Below are 17,149 nucleotides of genomic sequence, written 5' to 3'. Positions count from 1 at the left end.
TTCAGGAATATATAAGTAATTGCCCCTTTTTTATATGTAAGGATTTGGAATGTTACAAAACAAATCAAAGGAGATAGATTTTTATATTGAGATCTTTATCCTAAAGAATATAGCAGTGTGGTGTATGAAATATGTACTTACACACCAGGTGCAGGCAAAAATTTCTCCAACATCCAATCCTAGTAGGAGTATGACCTTATCTAAAACCCACAAAAAGTAGAATATATTATTCTACATTCCAACTCTATATATACATGGCTAGGGCCCTCCACTATTCTTACCACACCCCTCCTATAGTTAAGTTCCTATACTATTCTTACCACACCCCTCCTATAGTTAAGTTCCTCATATAGTTATGGAGAAGCTCCCACCCTTCTCTCAACTAGCCAAAGTGGCCTTGCTCCTCCTCTTACTCCTCCTCACCCCCTTCATCTCCTCCTCTCTAAGGCCTTCATACCTCTACTTCATCCTTAACATCCTCATCGTCGCTCTGGGGGTCGAGGCAGGCGTCCTCAGAGCGGCCTCTGGTCCCTGCAATGAGAAGAAACCAACCGCCGCCCCTACTCCTATAAACTTGGGGACTAGTTGTAGTAGTCCTCATAATACGAGGAGCGATTCGACTGCTTCAACGCATATTTCAAAGATTGAGAATTTCGTATCTAACTGTATAAAGGCAGGTGCAGACAAAGCCAGTACGCAAACGAGCAGTATCGTGTCTATGAAGCCCGTAGCGAAGGAGAAGGTTGGGAAGAGGGTGGATGGGCTCAAGAGGTGCCCCTCGAGACCGAGCCTCTTCTTTATCAGCTCGTTCGAACCGGAGGATGGTGAGGCGGAGAAGGAAGAGGAAGAAGAGGAGTGGAAGGATTTGGAGGCGGAGAAGCAAGAGCTTTTTGCGAAAGCCGAGACGTTCATCGGGGACTTCTACAAGCAGCTGAAGATGCAGAGGGAGGATTCATGGAAGAAGCTCCAGGATCTGTATCACAGAGCTTTTTAACTAGGGTTTCTTCTTGAGTAGTCCTATGTATGCAATGTCATATATTTATATGTTAGTAACTACATAGATAGAACTAGGTCACTCATATATATATATATATATATGTAATTTGCAGTATTCATTGGTTGGGTCAGCATTAGTGGAGGTGAGGGAGGAGCCAAAAAAATATTTTTATGATGGCAACTCTCATTGTTTCCTTCATTTAATTTTTATTTTTCTTTCAAGGGTTCTATCTACATCATGATGCATGACATGCAACTTTCATATGTATGTACCTCATGACTTGAAATAAAAGAGTATATTGGTATTATGCAATAAGGAAAGCCAATTTAAGTAAAGTAATAGTGTGTTTCTAGCTCAATGTAAGCTAGGTTGCAAATACATTACATGAAGCTCAGTGTAAAGATAACTTCTGAATAGTTGTCTAATAAATCGCTATTTTAGATAACATTGTATCAGAACCAATTCTACGCTTTTAGTTAAAACATTTGCTATTTAATTTGATCTTTTGAGTAACACTATACAAACACTTGAATATTTCAATCTTGTGTGGCCTTTCATATCTGCTCTACATAATATAGAGTTGATCCTTCAAGCAAAATGGAAGTACTTACTTCATTGAAATAATTAAAACAAATGAGCTTGAAGAATGGATTTTGAATATAACACTAAAGACCCGTTTGGCTAACAGTTTGTAATATTTCTATAATCCTACATATTTTCTACTAAAAATATTCAAATCCTTCAACTCAAGTTGAGCAGTTGTAAAATATGTTAGCTAACGAAATATAGTAAAATCAATAGAGATTTCTCCATGATAGGATATATTAGATTATTATGGGTTATGAGATATTCTTATTTTCATACTTGATAGAAATCATTAATTGTCCGTTAATAAAAATATACTAGTTCTTAATAACCCTCTCAATCCAAATAGCTTGATAAGTTAGTAATAAACTTATCATCCGAAATATAATATATAAAACCAAACGCCCCCATAATATATTCACTATGTCTAAGAGTTTAAACTGATAGAAAATTAATATAGTCATAATTTCACATGATATTTCTCGTTACTTGAAGAATATTTTCCTATCGTCTTTGTAAAATGGATTTCTCTAGAAGCTTTAGGTGTTATATATGTAATCAAATTTTAGCAACTGCACTGTTCGTGCACACAAGATAAAATATATATATATATATGTTCATAATTAATCATCTTTCATGTCTACAACATATATGGTTTAGAAAAATTTATGAGCATTAGAATATGCCCTCGCGAGAAAACTCCACAGAGTATATGCATCACCAATAATACTATTTCATCGAAATTGTGTTTCAAATTCTTACGCAACTTATATACTTGCTTTAGTATTCGTGCACCCAATTAGTCTTCTAAGTTTCCTACTGAATATTCCCATGTAAAATTTTTCAACATAAACTTAGATAACGTATTCGTATTATACTTCATGCATGGTAGGGAACACATGAAAAGGACATATCTTTAATGCTCTAACGGAACTCGTATACTTTGCTTTAGTATCCGGGCACCCAATTCTTCAAAGTTTCCTACTGAATATTCCCACGCAAAATTTATCAACATCAACTAATTAGATGTATTGTACATAATCGTACTATACTCCATGGGAGGGAACATATGAAAAGGACATCTTTAATGCTCTTGTAATAAGAAATGTGTTTTAGATTCTTACGCTACGCATACACTTGCTTTAGTATCCGTGCACCCAATTCTTCGAAGTTTCCTGCTTGCTTTAGTATTCGTGCACACAATTCTTCAGGATTTTCTACTGAATATTCCCGTGCAAAATTTACCAACATAAACTTCGACGCATTATACATAGTCGTACTAAACTGTTACGTGAGCTCATGAAAAAGACTCTTTTTATTGCTCTTCCCAGTTGAAAGTGTCTCTTAATTAAGACCAATTGGATAGTTACCTGTTAATGATGTTAACGCCAATATAGTTGGGTTTATCCCCCATATAAATGTTTAGTTTCTGAAAAAGTTGATTCGACTATTGAAATTCAAACTCATAGTAGACGCAGAGGATCCAAACTCCTTATAAGGACCTTTTACAGACTCCATAAATGAGTTTACAAGAAGAAGGTAGTTGATGATGTCGGATCGTTGGCGCTAACCATTAATTCCAAAAGCTCGAATTATTAGAAATATACAACCAATTCACTTAAAGTGTACAGACACAGCGTCCACAGGTCTCGATTGTGACTCGGTCCAACCAACCTCACGCCACTTCGAATATGACTCGACCCACCCAGTCTCACGCCATTTCGAACATGACTCGGTCCAACATGATCTCCCGCCACATGGCAGAATATTGACCCATTTAAGCCAACAGACGACGCTCCTAGCAATCATCGTTAGCGAAGATCTAAATCCAACATAAGATTCAAACTACGAATACGAAACCTTCTATAGGCATCTACAAGATGTTAAAGGATCTTGTTGGGATCAAAAAATTTTAAAATTTGAAATTCAAATTGAGAATATAGATGGAAGGAAATTGAGGTGATTAATGGTTGCCTTAAATGACTAACTATTAAAAGGAAAAGAAATAAAAATATATTGTTGCCTTATTTTCAAAATTTTTGAATTATTTTCTAAAATGAAGTGGTCCAAAAACCACTATAAATTGGACCATGAGATTGAAAAAAAAATCTCTTGGAGGGCCGTACACAAAAGAACAAAGAAAGAAAGTCGTCTCTTTCATTTTGCGGCTGCGCGACGACGACGACGACTTCGACAACGGCGGCTGTGACGACTTCGACGACGACAACGGTGTGCGAGGAGGCCTCATGACCTCCTCTTTCTTCTTCTTCTCCGACGACGGCCGATTGGTGTATACGTGCAAACGTATAGTCACGATTTATTTGTTGGTTTGATCAACACGACCGTCTTCATGATAGCTTGACCCGATCAAATCCGGCATTGGATCGTTACTATATCGTACGCACGTATTCACTAAACGTCCGTCTCCTCAACATCGACGAAAGATTTACACGAGCGTGCGAATGACGCGACGACGAACCTCCAACCGATTTGATTGTGCGGCCGTCTTCGTGATAGGCTCGACACGCTCAAATCTCTAAAAAAAATGATAATAAAATAAAATAAGATAATAAAATAAATATTTGGATCGCCGTCTTCGTGATAGGCTAGATCCAATTTGACATAAACCGGGTCGCCGTCTTCGTGATAGGCTTGACCCGAGTCCGATTAATTGAGCCGGGTCGCCGTCTTCGTGATAGGCTTGACCTGAGTCCGGTTAATTAAACCGGGTCACCGTCTTCGTGATAGGCTTGACCTGAGTTCGGTTCAAATAAACCGGATCGCCGTCTTCGTGATAGGCTTGACCCGAGTTCGGTTAATTAAACCGGGTCGCCGTCTTCGTGATAGGCTCGACCCGAGTTCGGTTAATTAAACCGGGTCGCCGTCTTCGTGATAGGCTCGACCCGGGTTCGGTTTATTAAATCGGGTCGCCGTCTTCGTGATAGGCTTGACCCGGGTTCGGTTAATTAAACCGGGTTGCCGTCTTCGTGATAGGCTTGACCCGAGTTCGGTTAATTAAACCGGTTCGCCGTCTTCGTGATAGGCTTGACCCGAATTCGACTAATTAAATCGGGTCGCCGTCTTCGTGATAGGCTTGACCCGAATTCGATTCAATTAAACCGGGTCGCCGTCTTCGTGATAGGCTTGACACGAGTTCGATTTAATTAAACCGGGTCGCCGTCTTCGTAATAGGCTTGACCCGAGTCAACCAAACCATAATGACAAATCAAATCGGATGATAAGCCGATCAAGTCTAATCAATAAGTCTACTTGAACCATTAAAGACATTAACCGAACCAAATCAAACTACAAGCTAGTTTGACTTGAACCAAACCATGAAGGATCCAACCCGAACTAAAATGGGTCCGATCCGAATCAAACCACAAGGGATTTGACTTAAACCGAAGCGGATCCGATCCAAGCTGAACCGAACCGGATCCCGTCTGAACCAAATCATAATGGGTTCGACTTAAACCGAAGCGGATCCGATCCAAGCTGAACCGAACCGGATCCCGTCTGAACCAAATCATAATGGATTCGACTTAAACCGAAGCGGATCCGATCCAAGCTGAACCGAACCGAATCTCGTCTGAACCAAATCATAATGGATTTGACTTGAACTTGAACCGAAGCGAATCCGATCCGACTCGAACCTAAGTGGATCCGATCCGAACCGAGCCGGAAAGGATCCAAGTTGAACCGAACCGGGAAAGAGTCAACTTGAACCGAAGTGGATTCCATCCGAACCGAACCAGGAAGCATTCGACTCGAACTGAAGTAGAGCCGATTCGAACCAAACCATAAAGCATTCAACTTGAACCGAAATTGATCCGACTTGAACCGAACCAGGAAGGATTCGACTAGAACTGAAGCGGATCCAATCCAAACCGAACCAAATGGACTCAACTTGATCCGAAGTGGATTCGATTCAGACCGAACCACAAAGAATTTGACTTAAACCGAAGTGAATCCGATCCAAACTGAACAAAACCGGATTCTGTCTGAACCAAATCATAAGGGATTCGACCTGAACGGAACCGAATCCCATCTGAACAAAATCATAAGGGATTCGACTTGAACCGAACCGGATCCCGTCTGAACTGAATCATAAAGGATTCGACTTGAACCAAAGTGGATCCAATCCGAACTGAACGGAACCAGATTCTGTCCGAACCAAATCGTAAAGGATCCGACTTGAACCGACTCTAGTTGAATTCGGTTCAATCCGATCAGGGTCCGACTCGAACCAAGGTGGGTCCGACCCGAACCAATCCATGAAGAATCCGATTCAAACCAAACCATGAAGGACCCGACTCGAATCGAACCATGAAGGATCTGACTCGAATCGAACCAAAGCATAACGATTCAACTCAAACCAAGTCTTGATGGGTCCCGAACCCAAGCATAACAGTTCAACCCAAACCAAGTCTTGATGGGTCCCGAACCAAAGCATAAAGGTTCAGCCCAAACCAAACCTGAAAGGGGTAAACCAAATGAAAACCTAAGACGGTTCATCCCTAATCAAATACAAAAAATTCGAGCCAAACCAAAACCCAAAGTCCACGAATAAACCCAAAACAACCAAATCCAACCGACCGTAAAGTCGTCAAACTAAACAACTCACATTCAAACGACCGAAAAGTCGCTAAACTAAACCCAAATTTCAAACGACCGAAAAGTCGTTAAACTAAACCCAAATTTCAAACGACCGAAAAGTCGTTAAACTAAACCCAAATTCCTTGAACCATGAACCAAATCCATACACCAAATCCATGAACCATATCCAATTTCATGAACCAAATCCATACACCAAATCCATGAACCATATCCAAGTTCATGAACCAAATCCATACATCAAACCCATGAACCATATCCAAGTTCATGAACCAAATCCATACACCAAACCCATGAACCATATCAAAGTTCATGAACCAAATCCATACACCAAACTCATGAACCATATCCAAGTTCATGAACCGAGTCCATACGCCAAATTCATGAACTATATCCAAATTCATGAACCAAATCTCGTGAGCCAATACTCAAATCTCATGAGCCAATATCCAAGTTCATCATGAACCTTTTCTACTCTAGCATATATACCTAGAGTGAAAATTAAATATCGACTACTCCTAATACATATACTTAGGGCTAAGTCAATCGCCTTAGCACATATAACTAAGGCAAAATATCTCCAAATCGACAAAGTTCTAAGTCATATACTTAGAATTCAATCAAATGATATCAAGTTTATTCGAACTCTAACATATATACTTAGAGTTCATCCGACTAACCCTAACACATATACTTAGGGTCTAGTCAGCCTTCTGCTCTAGCACATATACCTAGAGTGGAAGTCAAATCATGATCGACTAACCCTAACCCATATACTTAGGGTCTAGTCAGTCTTTTGCTCTAGCACATATACCTAGAGTGGAAGTCAAGCCATGCTCGACTAACCCTAACACATATACTTAGGGTCTAATCAGTCTTTTGCTCTAGCACATATACCTAGAGTGGAAGTCAAATCATGCTCGACTAGTTCTAACCCATATACTTAGGGTCTAGCCAGCCTTTTGCTCTAGCACATATACCTAGAGTGAAATCCTTACCCGATCGAGCTCTAATACATATACTTAGAGCTTAGTCAGATCTTCATTCTAGCACATATAACTAGAGTGAAAACTCGACTAATCCTGATACATACACTAGGAATTAGCCACTCTCGGATAATATCAAATTCGACCCACCTCAATACATATACTTGAGGTCTGGTCACATCTCCACCCTGAAATATACAACCAATGTGAATATAATCGGACTCTAAGACATATACTTAGAGCCAATTAGACTATAATACAGAGTTTAATATCGACTAGGTCTTAACACATATATTTAGGATCTAGTTCGACCCACCTCAATGCATATACTTGAGATCTAGTCACATCTCCACCTTGGAATATACAACCAAGGTGAACCCGACCGCCATGTCATCAAAACTTCAATCGACCACCGATTGACTAAATTAAAATATTCATATACAGTGGGGGTATGCCCCTGCTTAAGCCATGTACACAGCAGATCATATTAATAAAATTTTATTTGCCTGTTTTATCTCTTTTATTATCAGCATTTATATTTGGTCTCTTAATCGAGAGTTCCTTAACACCAAAAGTGTGGGATAATTAACAGCAGATTCTTAAATCTGTTGGAAGCCATGAACCTATAATTCTGATTTAAAAATAAAACATAAACAAATTTAACCTCTACCATGAATGACCACTCGCCCTAAAAACAACCTACGGCGGGGCCGGTTCGTTCGCGGCAGACAAAATGTATATACACAAAAAATATCATTAGTTCTAAATCAAAGCTATTCGGTTTCATCGTAAAAACTCATAGCACTATGTTAAACATCATACATCTCGTCACATATCTTGTAAAGAAGTACTAAACAGATACTGCAAATCTAAGAAACAGCAGAAAAAAGCAACTAACTAGGTTTCTATGCCCTCATAAAATCGAGTGAAACCATTTTCAATGTAAATTTTCACAGCATTTGTAGTAAATTATGGTTGATGGTTTTTGGCTTGTTCTCTCAGCATTGACATTATGCTGTTTTCCGTAAAATATGGCTCAATTACAAACAAACATTGACAAGGGTTTTCGTATCAAATTAACATATACGAGCAAGTTCCAGAAAAAGAAAAAAAAAAAAAAAAAAAAAAAAAAAAANGAGGAAGTTCCAGAAAAAAAAAAAAAAAAAAAAAAAAAAAAAAAAAAAAAAAAAAACTGCATATGCATGTCCTATTACACACCTTCAGACTCTCTACCTCAAAAAAACCAATCGCACAACTATAAGCACTTACACAATACACAGCTATAAATAAATATCATTATGTCTAAATATATGTACTCAATTTTCCCGAGTTCGACATTTGTTTAATGAGTGAAATATTGATATAGTAAACATTTATCAAGTACAACAACATCAGTCAAACTTATCTCTCTGATAGTGAATAAACAGAAGCTGAATTCCTTACTTACACAGAATTTCGCATCAGGTAGGACACAACAGCACCGAGAACAGCACCAGCACATACCTGCATGAGAACATAAATAAGTGGTATATTCCCAAACTTGATACTCAATCACCAATAGTTCCGCAAAGTTAAAAAGAAAAGGTATACTGCAACCCTACTTAGCTCAGCCGGAGCTGTTGTGAAACTGTAGTTTAAGTAGCTGGAAGCAGCAGTAATGATTTTTAATTCTTAAAACCCCTTGATGGTGTGAATAGAAAAGATAATAAAGAATGAAGATAGTCAGAAATGCAAACAATCCGACGACACAAGCTGTAGTAGTTCCTTTCGCACAACAAATGCAAGTCGTACCACAATATTAGATAAAAAGAATTGCAGAGATTTTGTATGAAGCAGGAAAACTGAAGCGAAACTGTGACAGTGATATAATCATAAAAGGAACATCTTTTAACAACTAAAGCATTATGCACGTTTGATCAACAGCTTCTTGTTAAAATGATGCATTGATGCATTTATTATCTCTCATGCTTACCTTGAGTAATTAATAAAATTCAAGACAATAAAGTTGGTCTTAACATGCGATGAAGATTAATGACTACATAAGAGCTCAGTAATTTGTGCAAATAACTTGCAATGAGAAGTAGGATCAATCTGCAACCAACCTGAAGTGGGGTGTGCCCAAGAAGTTCACGCAAAGGCCTAATAGTAGACAAAGGGTGCTCCCGAGGCAACTCGCATACTATTTGATTCAGCAGCTGCAACAAAAATTGGTTTGCCAATATAAAATGAAATGAACCAAGTTTGGTAAGAAATATCATCCCATAACAGAATAAGATGGCATGATTTCATAACTAAAACTATAGCAGCAGGACCATATATAATGGCAGATCCAAACTGCCATCTGTATTCTTTCTAGTTGGGCAGAGCTTTTACAAACCTGGCGACAGCAGAAAAACAACATGGAGAAGCAAGATAAGAACTACTCACACAGAAGCAAGGTATTAAGTGCCGTTCCGTACCGTACGGCATGGGCCAGCACGTATGGGAGCACGGTACAGCACGATGCCCACAGGGGTACCACGGCACTGTATCGTGCAGAATTTTTTTTCTTTTTTTTCTTTTTGCACCTTTTCTTTGCTTTTTGCACTGTTTTTTTTACTTCCTCAATTTTTTCCGCCTATTTTTTACTCCTTTTTTTACTTTTTTCGTCACTTAAAGAAGAGATAAAGAAATTGCAAATCGAAGGTCTACTTATTAGGTAAGTCAAAAAAATTATAATTTAAATTTTTGTTTATATATTTTGAATATTTCTGATTTGTAAAGCTTATCATTTGAAGAAATATAAAATTACGCAACTTTTAATCTATAGTTTATAAAAAGTTGAAAATAGATCTACTAGATAATCAAATTGTTTTTTTAAATTATCGCACCACAAAGCTTTCGTCGCACCAGACGCACAAAATCGAACTCGATAATCAAATTTCTAAACGCATCTAATATAAAATTCTATTTTTCAATTAGAAGATTAAAAATACTGATAAAATTAAAGGCTAAAGTAAATCAATTAATACTCAAATTTATTTAATTTATATAATTTATTTCTAAATTTTTATGGATAGATTTAACAATTTTTTTAAAAAAAATATTGATACAAAAAATAAGTTTCTCTAAATGTTTAATACATATTTTTAAAAATTCAAATGAAAGGAGTTATTGAAATGCGGTTCTATTATAGTTAATCTAATTATCATGCTGTCCCTCGTCGAATTAATATGGATCAATCTTGCAATTATACTTGTGAATTTTATTATTGTATTTTAATTTCTATTCTCTATTAGGTATAATTGTACTTTACATATAAAAAAGCTTACCGGTATATTAATTGGTGAGTATAATAAGCTATATATAGCAAATATTCATAATTTCTTGACTAAACCTTTCAAAATAATATTATAAGAACTTCTTGGAACCAAAAAAATTAAAATAAATTCATACCAAAACATGCCATTAGGAGATCATGCGTATCCATCGGCATGCAAGTATGCCACATGTCGGCACGGAAGCGTGCCTATGCCCTACCATGCCAGGAAAGCAGCAACACGCCTCCGTGTCACGACACTTTAATCCTTGCACAGAAGGTATGATTTGTCGCATTTTGAGGACTATTATTTGATTCTAGATTGAAAACCTTGCCCTAAAACCAAGACATAGTATCATACTTCGGTATCACGGTGATTAGTTGCTTAATGTATCATCATTAACTGTAACAAATGCATGCATCAACAGAAACCTAAAATAAATGTTAAAATGCTGAAACATTTTTTAACAGCCATCCAACACAGCAGCTAAGAACTGTGATCTTTTAACTCACGAATTCAAGCCATTGAACTCTAGAGTCAATATGATGTATCTCAGAAGAAGCATTTGTGCTCACAGCTGAACAAAGATTAAGATATATTCTCAGTAGGGAGACAAAATTTGGTTGGGCATTCAAAAAATGCTTCTTTTTTTCTTTTCTTTTTTTTTTTCTGGTTGTTTTGGAGGGCGGAGGGGATGCAGGCGATGGGGTTTTGGAGCAATCAGAAAAGTACTTGTGCAGTTGTCTCAATCACCCTAGCACCTAGATAGCTGATCTCTATCTCCATTTTCTTCTCATCTCTCTTTTCTTTTCATTTGTTTCTTGCGTTCTATTTCATGCTATAAATCTTATAGCTTTTCTACTTCATACATCAAAGAAATGATTCAGAATCTCGATGTGAGGAGAAATAAATTACAGCTCCAGTAAAGCTATTTCGTTTATCTCTTCAACCAGAACCTCAATTGAGATCTATAATCTCTTTGAAGAATAAGACAAGTCCCTCTCTGAGGGCCAAAGCAAAAGTCCTGCACAAAGGCTGGACTCCTGATAAGGTAATGACAAATTTCTAAAATATTTTTTAAATCAGAGTACAGTATTAGCCGATATCCTAGACCAAAAAACCCATTCATATGAACCATGTATTAGAATAACTTGTGCATCTTATCAAACGAAAATCAATTGCTCATAATGATGACTCTTTTCTTCCATAAATTTAAGGAAATGTAGAAGCATGGTTCACATTTTATACCATGCTCATGCTGAAAAGTACAACTAGTTTCAGAACATGTAAAATCATATTTCTAGAGAGCTAGTTACAAACAGGCAAACTATATCTGAAAGCGCTAGAAAAGCTTACCTCAGCTTGGCGGCCAGCATGCAACCTAATACCAGATGCATCATACATTACCTGTAAAATATTAAGATAGCTAAACTTGAAAAGCTAACTAAAGAATCTGTAACAGCAGGACCAAAAAGAGAAATACTGCATGCAGTTCTGAAGTTTAGACCACAATCCACATCAAAGGAAAGATAGAACATCACATCATTAGACAGTTACTTGTGCTCTAAAATATCGTCTAGGCTGTCATATATGTGGGAGTATATGCAGTGATGTCAGTGGACCATAATGCATATTGATTAGGTGGCCCAATGTGTAAACCACCGCATATTGGATGCATATTGGACCACATGTGACCACATATCATTTACACGGCAAAATTGAAATTTCTTGTATTTTCAGAATTAAATCTTAGTGATTATAATGCTGAACACAAACTATTAACATGAAAATATACTAAGTGTTGATGAGAAGCTCTCATCATAACATATGGTCAAAAATTGGGGTAAAGTATGTTACTAGGTTGAATTAGAACCCTATAGAATTAGGAAAATTGTTTTGAACTTATATTAGAAAGTTTCTGCATAAAAGATGAAAAAATGCACTGTAAAAGTTAATCTAGATGAACTCATCACTTATACTATTGGTTATCCAATTAATCTAAATGAAATCATCACTTACACTATTGGTTATCCAACTAAGTCGTCTCCTTTGCTTCTTCCACTTGTATGCCATCTTCTTTCCCACATCTGTTCCTATTACAATTCTACAATATTTACTACTAAAAGAAGCTAAACTTTCTTCTTTATCAATCTAATTACGGTCAGTTGGAGTATTTTCTTCCATTGTCCCTACACTCCTATCTACCATTTCAATAATTTGAACCCCATTCAATCCTCGATAAGATTCAATTTGTATCTGAAATTAAACTTCCCCCCTAAAAGATTAGGGACACTTCATCTAGTGTCATCCCAAAACTCGATCCCACACTAAAAATAGTCAATGTGACACTTAATACAGATGAGATCTCCCTGCCCGTCCCATATATATTGGTGGGTTGAAGAGAGTTCAAAGTTGGTTGGAACTCATGCAATCCATTTCCCATTTTGTAGCTTCTAGTCATCTTCCCAAATCAATGTCTGACATAAACTCCTAGTAACTACTAAAATCATATCTAACAGCATATCTTGCAATTGTGCAATTATAACACATACCATGCTCTTCTATTATGCCAAGTACATCCTTCTATTTTTCCATTTGTTGTACACTATAGCTCAGCCTTATCCTTTTGTTTATATGGCACTGTAACCTTTAAAACGACTAAAATGAACAAAACATAATTCCAAGAACTAGATTGTATATCCTACTAGTTTCATATCATTGTTTCTCTTTACATTGATTCTTATTCTCTGAAAAGCAGTACGTCAACGTTGTACATTTGTTGAAATAAACAAAGCAGGTAGCATGCTACCTTTCTCTCAAAAAAAAAAAAAGTTGTACATTTGTCATATTTTATATAGCTCTTATCTAAATTACGTTAGAAAGAATTAGCATACCAAAAGAGTAAAGTATAAATGCTCAGATAGCAACGAAACTAACAAGAGATCTTGCCTGCTAATTATCACATAAATAGTTTATATCTAAAAATTGAAAAACCTAACAAGCAAGGAGACAAAACAAACAATAAATTCCGTGCTTAACATAAGCATAAATGGGAACTAGTAGAGAAGTACATACAATAGCAGCTAAAATTGTAGCCAGGGCAAATGAAGAACAACCAATCCCTTCTTGTAGGCCAATAGCTACAGCAAGAGCTGTGACGGTCGCAGAATGCGAGGAAGGCATTCCACCTGACCCGAGCAACCTCCTTGAATCCCACCTCTTCTCCTTAAACCTGCATGTCTAGGAATGTACACGCCAAAGCTTAACAATAGTTCCAACATTAGTGTTAATGACCTAATATATACGTCTAAAAGTTTAGAAAGTAGAAATTTTCTCCAAGCATTTTCACGTATATTAAGGTGGTTTCTTCAAAATAATAGATAGCAGACAACTAGAGAAAGGGGCCTTTCCGAAGCCATATGTTGTGTCAGATACGAGGCTAGTCAAAACAGATTCATCGCTTGATGGTTTGTATGTGACTGCATGTGAGTCAACCACAAAGTCTTAACAGGAGCTGGAGGGGTTATAGCGATATTTTCTCCCAGCAGAGATGGTAATATACTAGATTAGCCAGTGTCAACATGTCATAGAATGTCTAAACACAAAAAGCAAAAAAATAGAAAACCTCCCACAGAAAAGAAAAAAACAAAGGAAGATGAGATTAAGAATTATATGAAAGGAAACAGAAAATTAAGGTAAATTTTAGGTAAAACATAAAGGGATCATGGACCCCTCAATTATCTTCCTTTGATTACACCAAATCAACTATTGATTATTTTGATTTAAATTATTTCTATCGACGAAATTTATTCTTTAAATTTTTTCATCATTTGCATGTTTATAAAAACAATTGGGCCCCTCTTTACCTTCCATTATGGTTTATGCACTCATGACTACTTAACCACCATGAAAATGTCTCAACACCAAAGGGGAAAGAATCAGGGTTAACAATCAACATCAAGAAAACCACTTTTCCTGCTTTATATAACATTCCTCTTGAGTTAAAACGGAACTCTCGAGTTCATCAACCTCCCATTTGCATGCTCATAACTCCAAACGCAATCATTTTCAATTAATTTGGGCCTAGACATTCATAACTACACAATCTCCATGAAATGTTCAACATAAAGGGGAAAGAATTAGGGTTATGATCACCTATTTTCCTTCTTTACATAATAGATCATTCCTATTGGGCAAAGATGACAAATTTCAACCTCATTCACCCTCAATTCGTGTGCCGATAAGTGCAATTGCGCCCTCTTTCTCCTTTCATTAGGTCTTAAGTCTCGATAACTACATAATCCCGACAAAATGTCTCAACGCAAAGGGGAAAAAGAAAAAAAATTAAAAACTGCTATCAAAAATGCCCTGAATCTAAGCATTCCCACAATTTCACAAGCAATTAGAGAGAGAGAGAGAGAGAGAGAGTTAGGGTTTAGGCACTACCATAACAGCAATAATCCCCACAAAAATGTCTCAACACAGAAGGTAATCAACTAGGGTTAGCATCAAGATTTTGAAAAACAAATGGCTATCAAGAAGACTCCCAATCTCACTATCGAACACAATCTCATAATCAACTAGGCATCAACAAAACTACATAATCCCCAACGAATTAAATCAGCACACCGGGCGCATCAATATGATGAGAGAGAGAGAGAGAGAGAGAGAGAGAGAGAGAGAGAGAGAGGGCGCACCAGGTGGTGAAGAGCTTGAGGAACTGGGCGGCGGAGAAGGCGAGCACGGCGGAGACGAGGGGGAGGTTTCCGGCGATGGTCGCCGGCGCCGGAGACGACGACGACGACGGCCTCGACGGCGACGCCTCCGCCGCGGTCAACACCTCGTTCATCTCCCTCCCTCTCTCTCTCTCCCCTTCTCCCCCACCCCTCTCTCTCTCTCTCTCNCTCTCTCTCTCTCTCTCTCTCTCTCTCTCTCTCTCTAGATCCCTCCTCCGCTCTCTCTCCTCTCTCTCTCTCTCTCTCTCTCTCCTAAATTGGATTCTTTCTCCTCCCTCTGGGGGTCGTGCAAAGAAGGAGTGCGGTGGGACCCACCAACACCCACCACAATCAAATGACCATCGCAGAATCGGTCTACGAATGACGTGGTGGACTAGGAGCATCGAGGAAATAGTTTGTCTTCTTTTTGGCTGAACCGGGTGTATCACTGGTTTATTATGAAAAACTTTTTATCTAATTTTTTTTGGCCATTTTGTTCTAAGAAAAAGTAGTTTTTTATAAAAAAAAAAAAAAAAATGTTTTGTAGATTTTACGAAAAACTATTGTTTATGTTTTCCAATTTCTTTTTGAACAATAAAAATACTATTTTTTCATGAAATCTAAAAAAAAAAAGCTTTTTAAAAAAGCGAGTTTTTTTTAACCAAATAGATAAAAAATTGCGAAAAAAGTTTTCAGTCAAGAACTTCTTTTTCAGAAAATTATTTTTCATATTTTTTCTTGAAACCAAATAGCCTTAAAATTTACTAGAACTATAAACCATTTTAATTCGATTGCTCAAACTTTTAAAATTTTAGGTTTGCTATTCAATCTTCCAATTTGTTTAAGTGATTTGGTAGACTTTTAGATACAAAATTTAAACTAATTATTTATTTTAATAATTTTATAGTTACGCAAATTATATAAAATATCTAAACTAAATCCGTAATGATAAACAATGCATTCAAATATAAAAATTAAAAAGTCATTAATTGATTCAAAAAATTAGCATAATAGTCCAATCCAAATGGATGATTGTTAGGATAAGTTTTACACGCTTTCATCTTTGATAATTAATATTTAAAATTAGAATCTACGTATAATGGACACTTCTATAAACCTTGCGTGTTCGTGTCGGACACGCGTGTGTCCGTGTCGGACACATGTCTGACGTGGACACTTCTCAGACGCTCGTTTAATGTCGATCCACAGTGCATACAACTAAAATATATATATATATCTATTTTTATTTTATTTTTTCTATGCATATGTAATGTACGATAAAAAAAATATTTTAACTTTTCGATTAATGCCTATGATTTTTTTTTTGTAATATAAATAAATTATGTATGATAAATATAAAATTTAAAATATATGAACTATCAATAAAAATTTTATTAATTTCATTCGTACGAGAAATATAATAATACTTTATCAAAATTAATATTTTATATATAATAAAAATATATTATTATATTAATAATATTATATTTTATTAGCGGTCTTAATTTCTTGTCCATGTTCTAATTTTTTGAAAGTTGTCCAGTTGCGATGTCTAAGTCCTGTTGTGTCTCATATTCCGTGTCAGTGTCCGTAACATCTAAATTAGAATCCAATTAACTACGTACGTGTTTATGTGTAAGACTTTCAAATATTACATAGCATATATGAAAAATTAGATTTTAACTTTAAAATTTTAAAAAATAGCTAGAATCCCGTTGACACTTATCGCGCGGTCTATAATGACGTGGCAGAGATGGTTCAACGAATATAAACAATTTTTCCAACACTTCATTTCTTTTTTCTCTGTATCCTCCTCTGCGCCATTTATGCCACCGGTTTTTTTTCCATTAATAGGCTTGAATTTTTTATTTTTTTCCATATTTTTTCTTTAATTTTTTTTTCCCAGTATTTGATTCCCGGAAAAAAAAACATGAAAATTTATTTTCCAAAAAA

General features: G+C 36.5%; 2 protein-coding genes across 2 annotated transcripts; one reads left to right on the top strand and one right to left on the bottom strand.

Annotated features, from left to right (window-relative positions):
* Window positions 270-1,312, top strand: LOC109717500. The gene has a single exon (XM_020243325.1). The coding sequence runs from the start codon at window positions 356-358 to the stop codon at window positions 992-994; it is 639 nt and encodes a 212-aa protein (XP_020098914.1). The 5' UTR covers window positions 270-355; the 3' UTR covers window positions 995-1,312.
* On the bottom strand, window positions 8,350-15,501 carry LOC109717805 (uncharacterized membrane protein YuiD-like). The gene is made up of 6 exons (XM_020243729.1): window positions 15,415-15,501; window positions 15,179-15,351; window positions 13,557-13,713; window positions 11,838-11,888; window positions 9,285-9,377; window positions 8,350-8,685 (listed from the first exon to the last, which is right to left on the bottom strand). The coding sequence occupies exons 2-6, from the start codon at window positions 15,328-15,330 to the stop codon at window positions 8,626-8,628; spliced, it is 513 nt and encodes a 170-aa protein (XP_020099318.1). The 5' UTR covers window positions 15,331-15,351; window positions 15,415-15,501; the 3' UTR covers window positions 8,350-8,625.

The sequence above is a fragment of the Ananas comosus genome, linkage group 11 (genome assembly GCF_001540865.1).
Source record: "Ananas comosus cultivar F153 linkage group 11, ASM154086v1, whole genome shotgun sequence".
Lineage (NCBI taxonomy): Eukaryota > Viridiplantae > Streptophyta > Magnoliopsida > Poales > Bromeliaceae > Ananas > Ananas comosus.
This window is presented reverse-complemented; position numbering and strand designations above follow the sequence as displayed.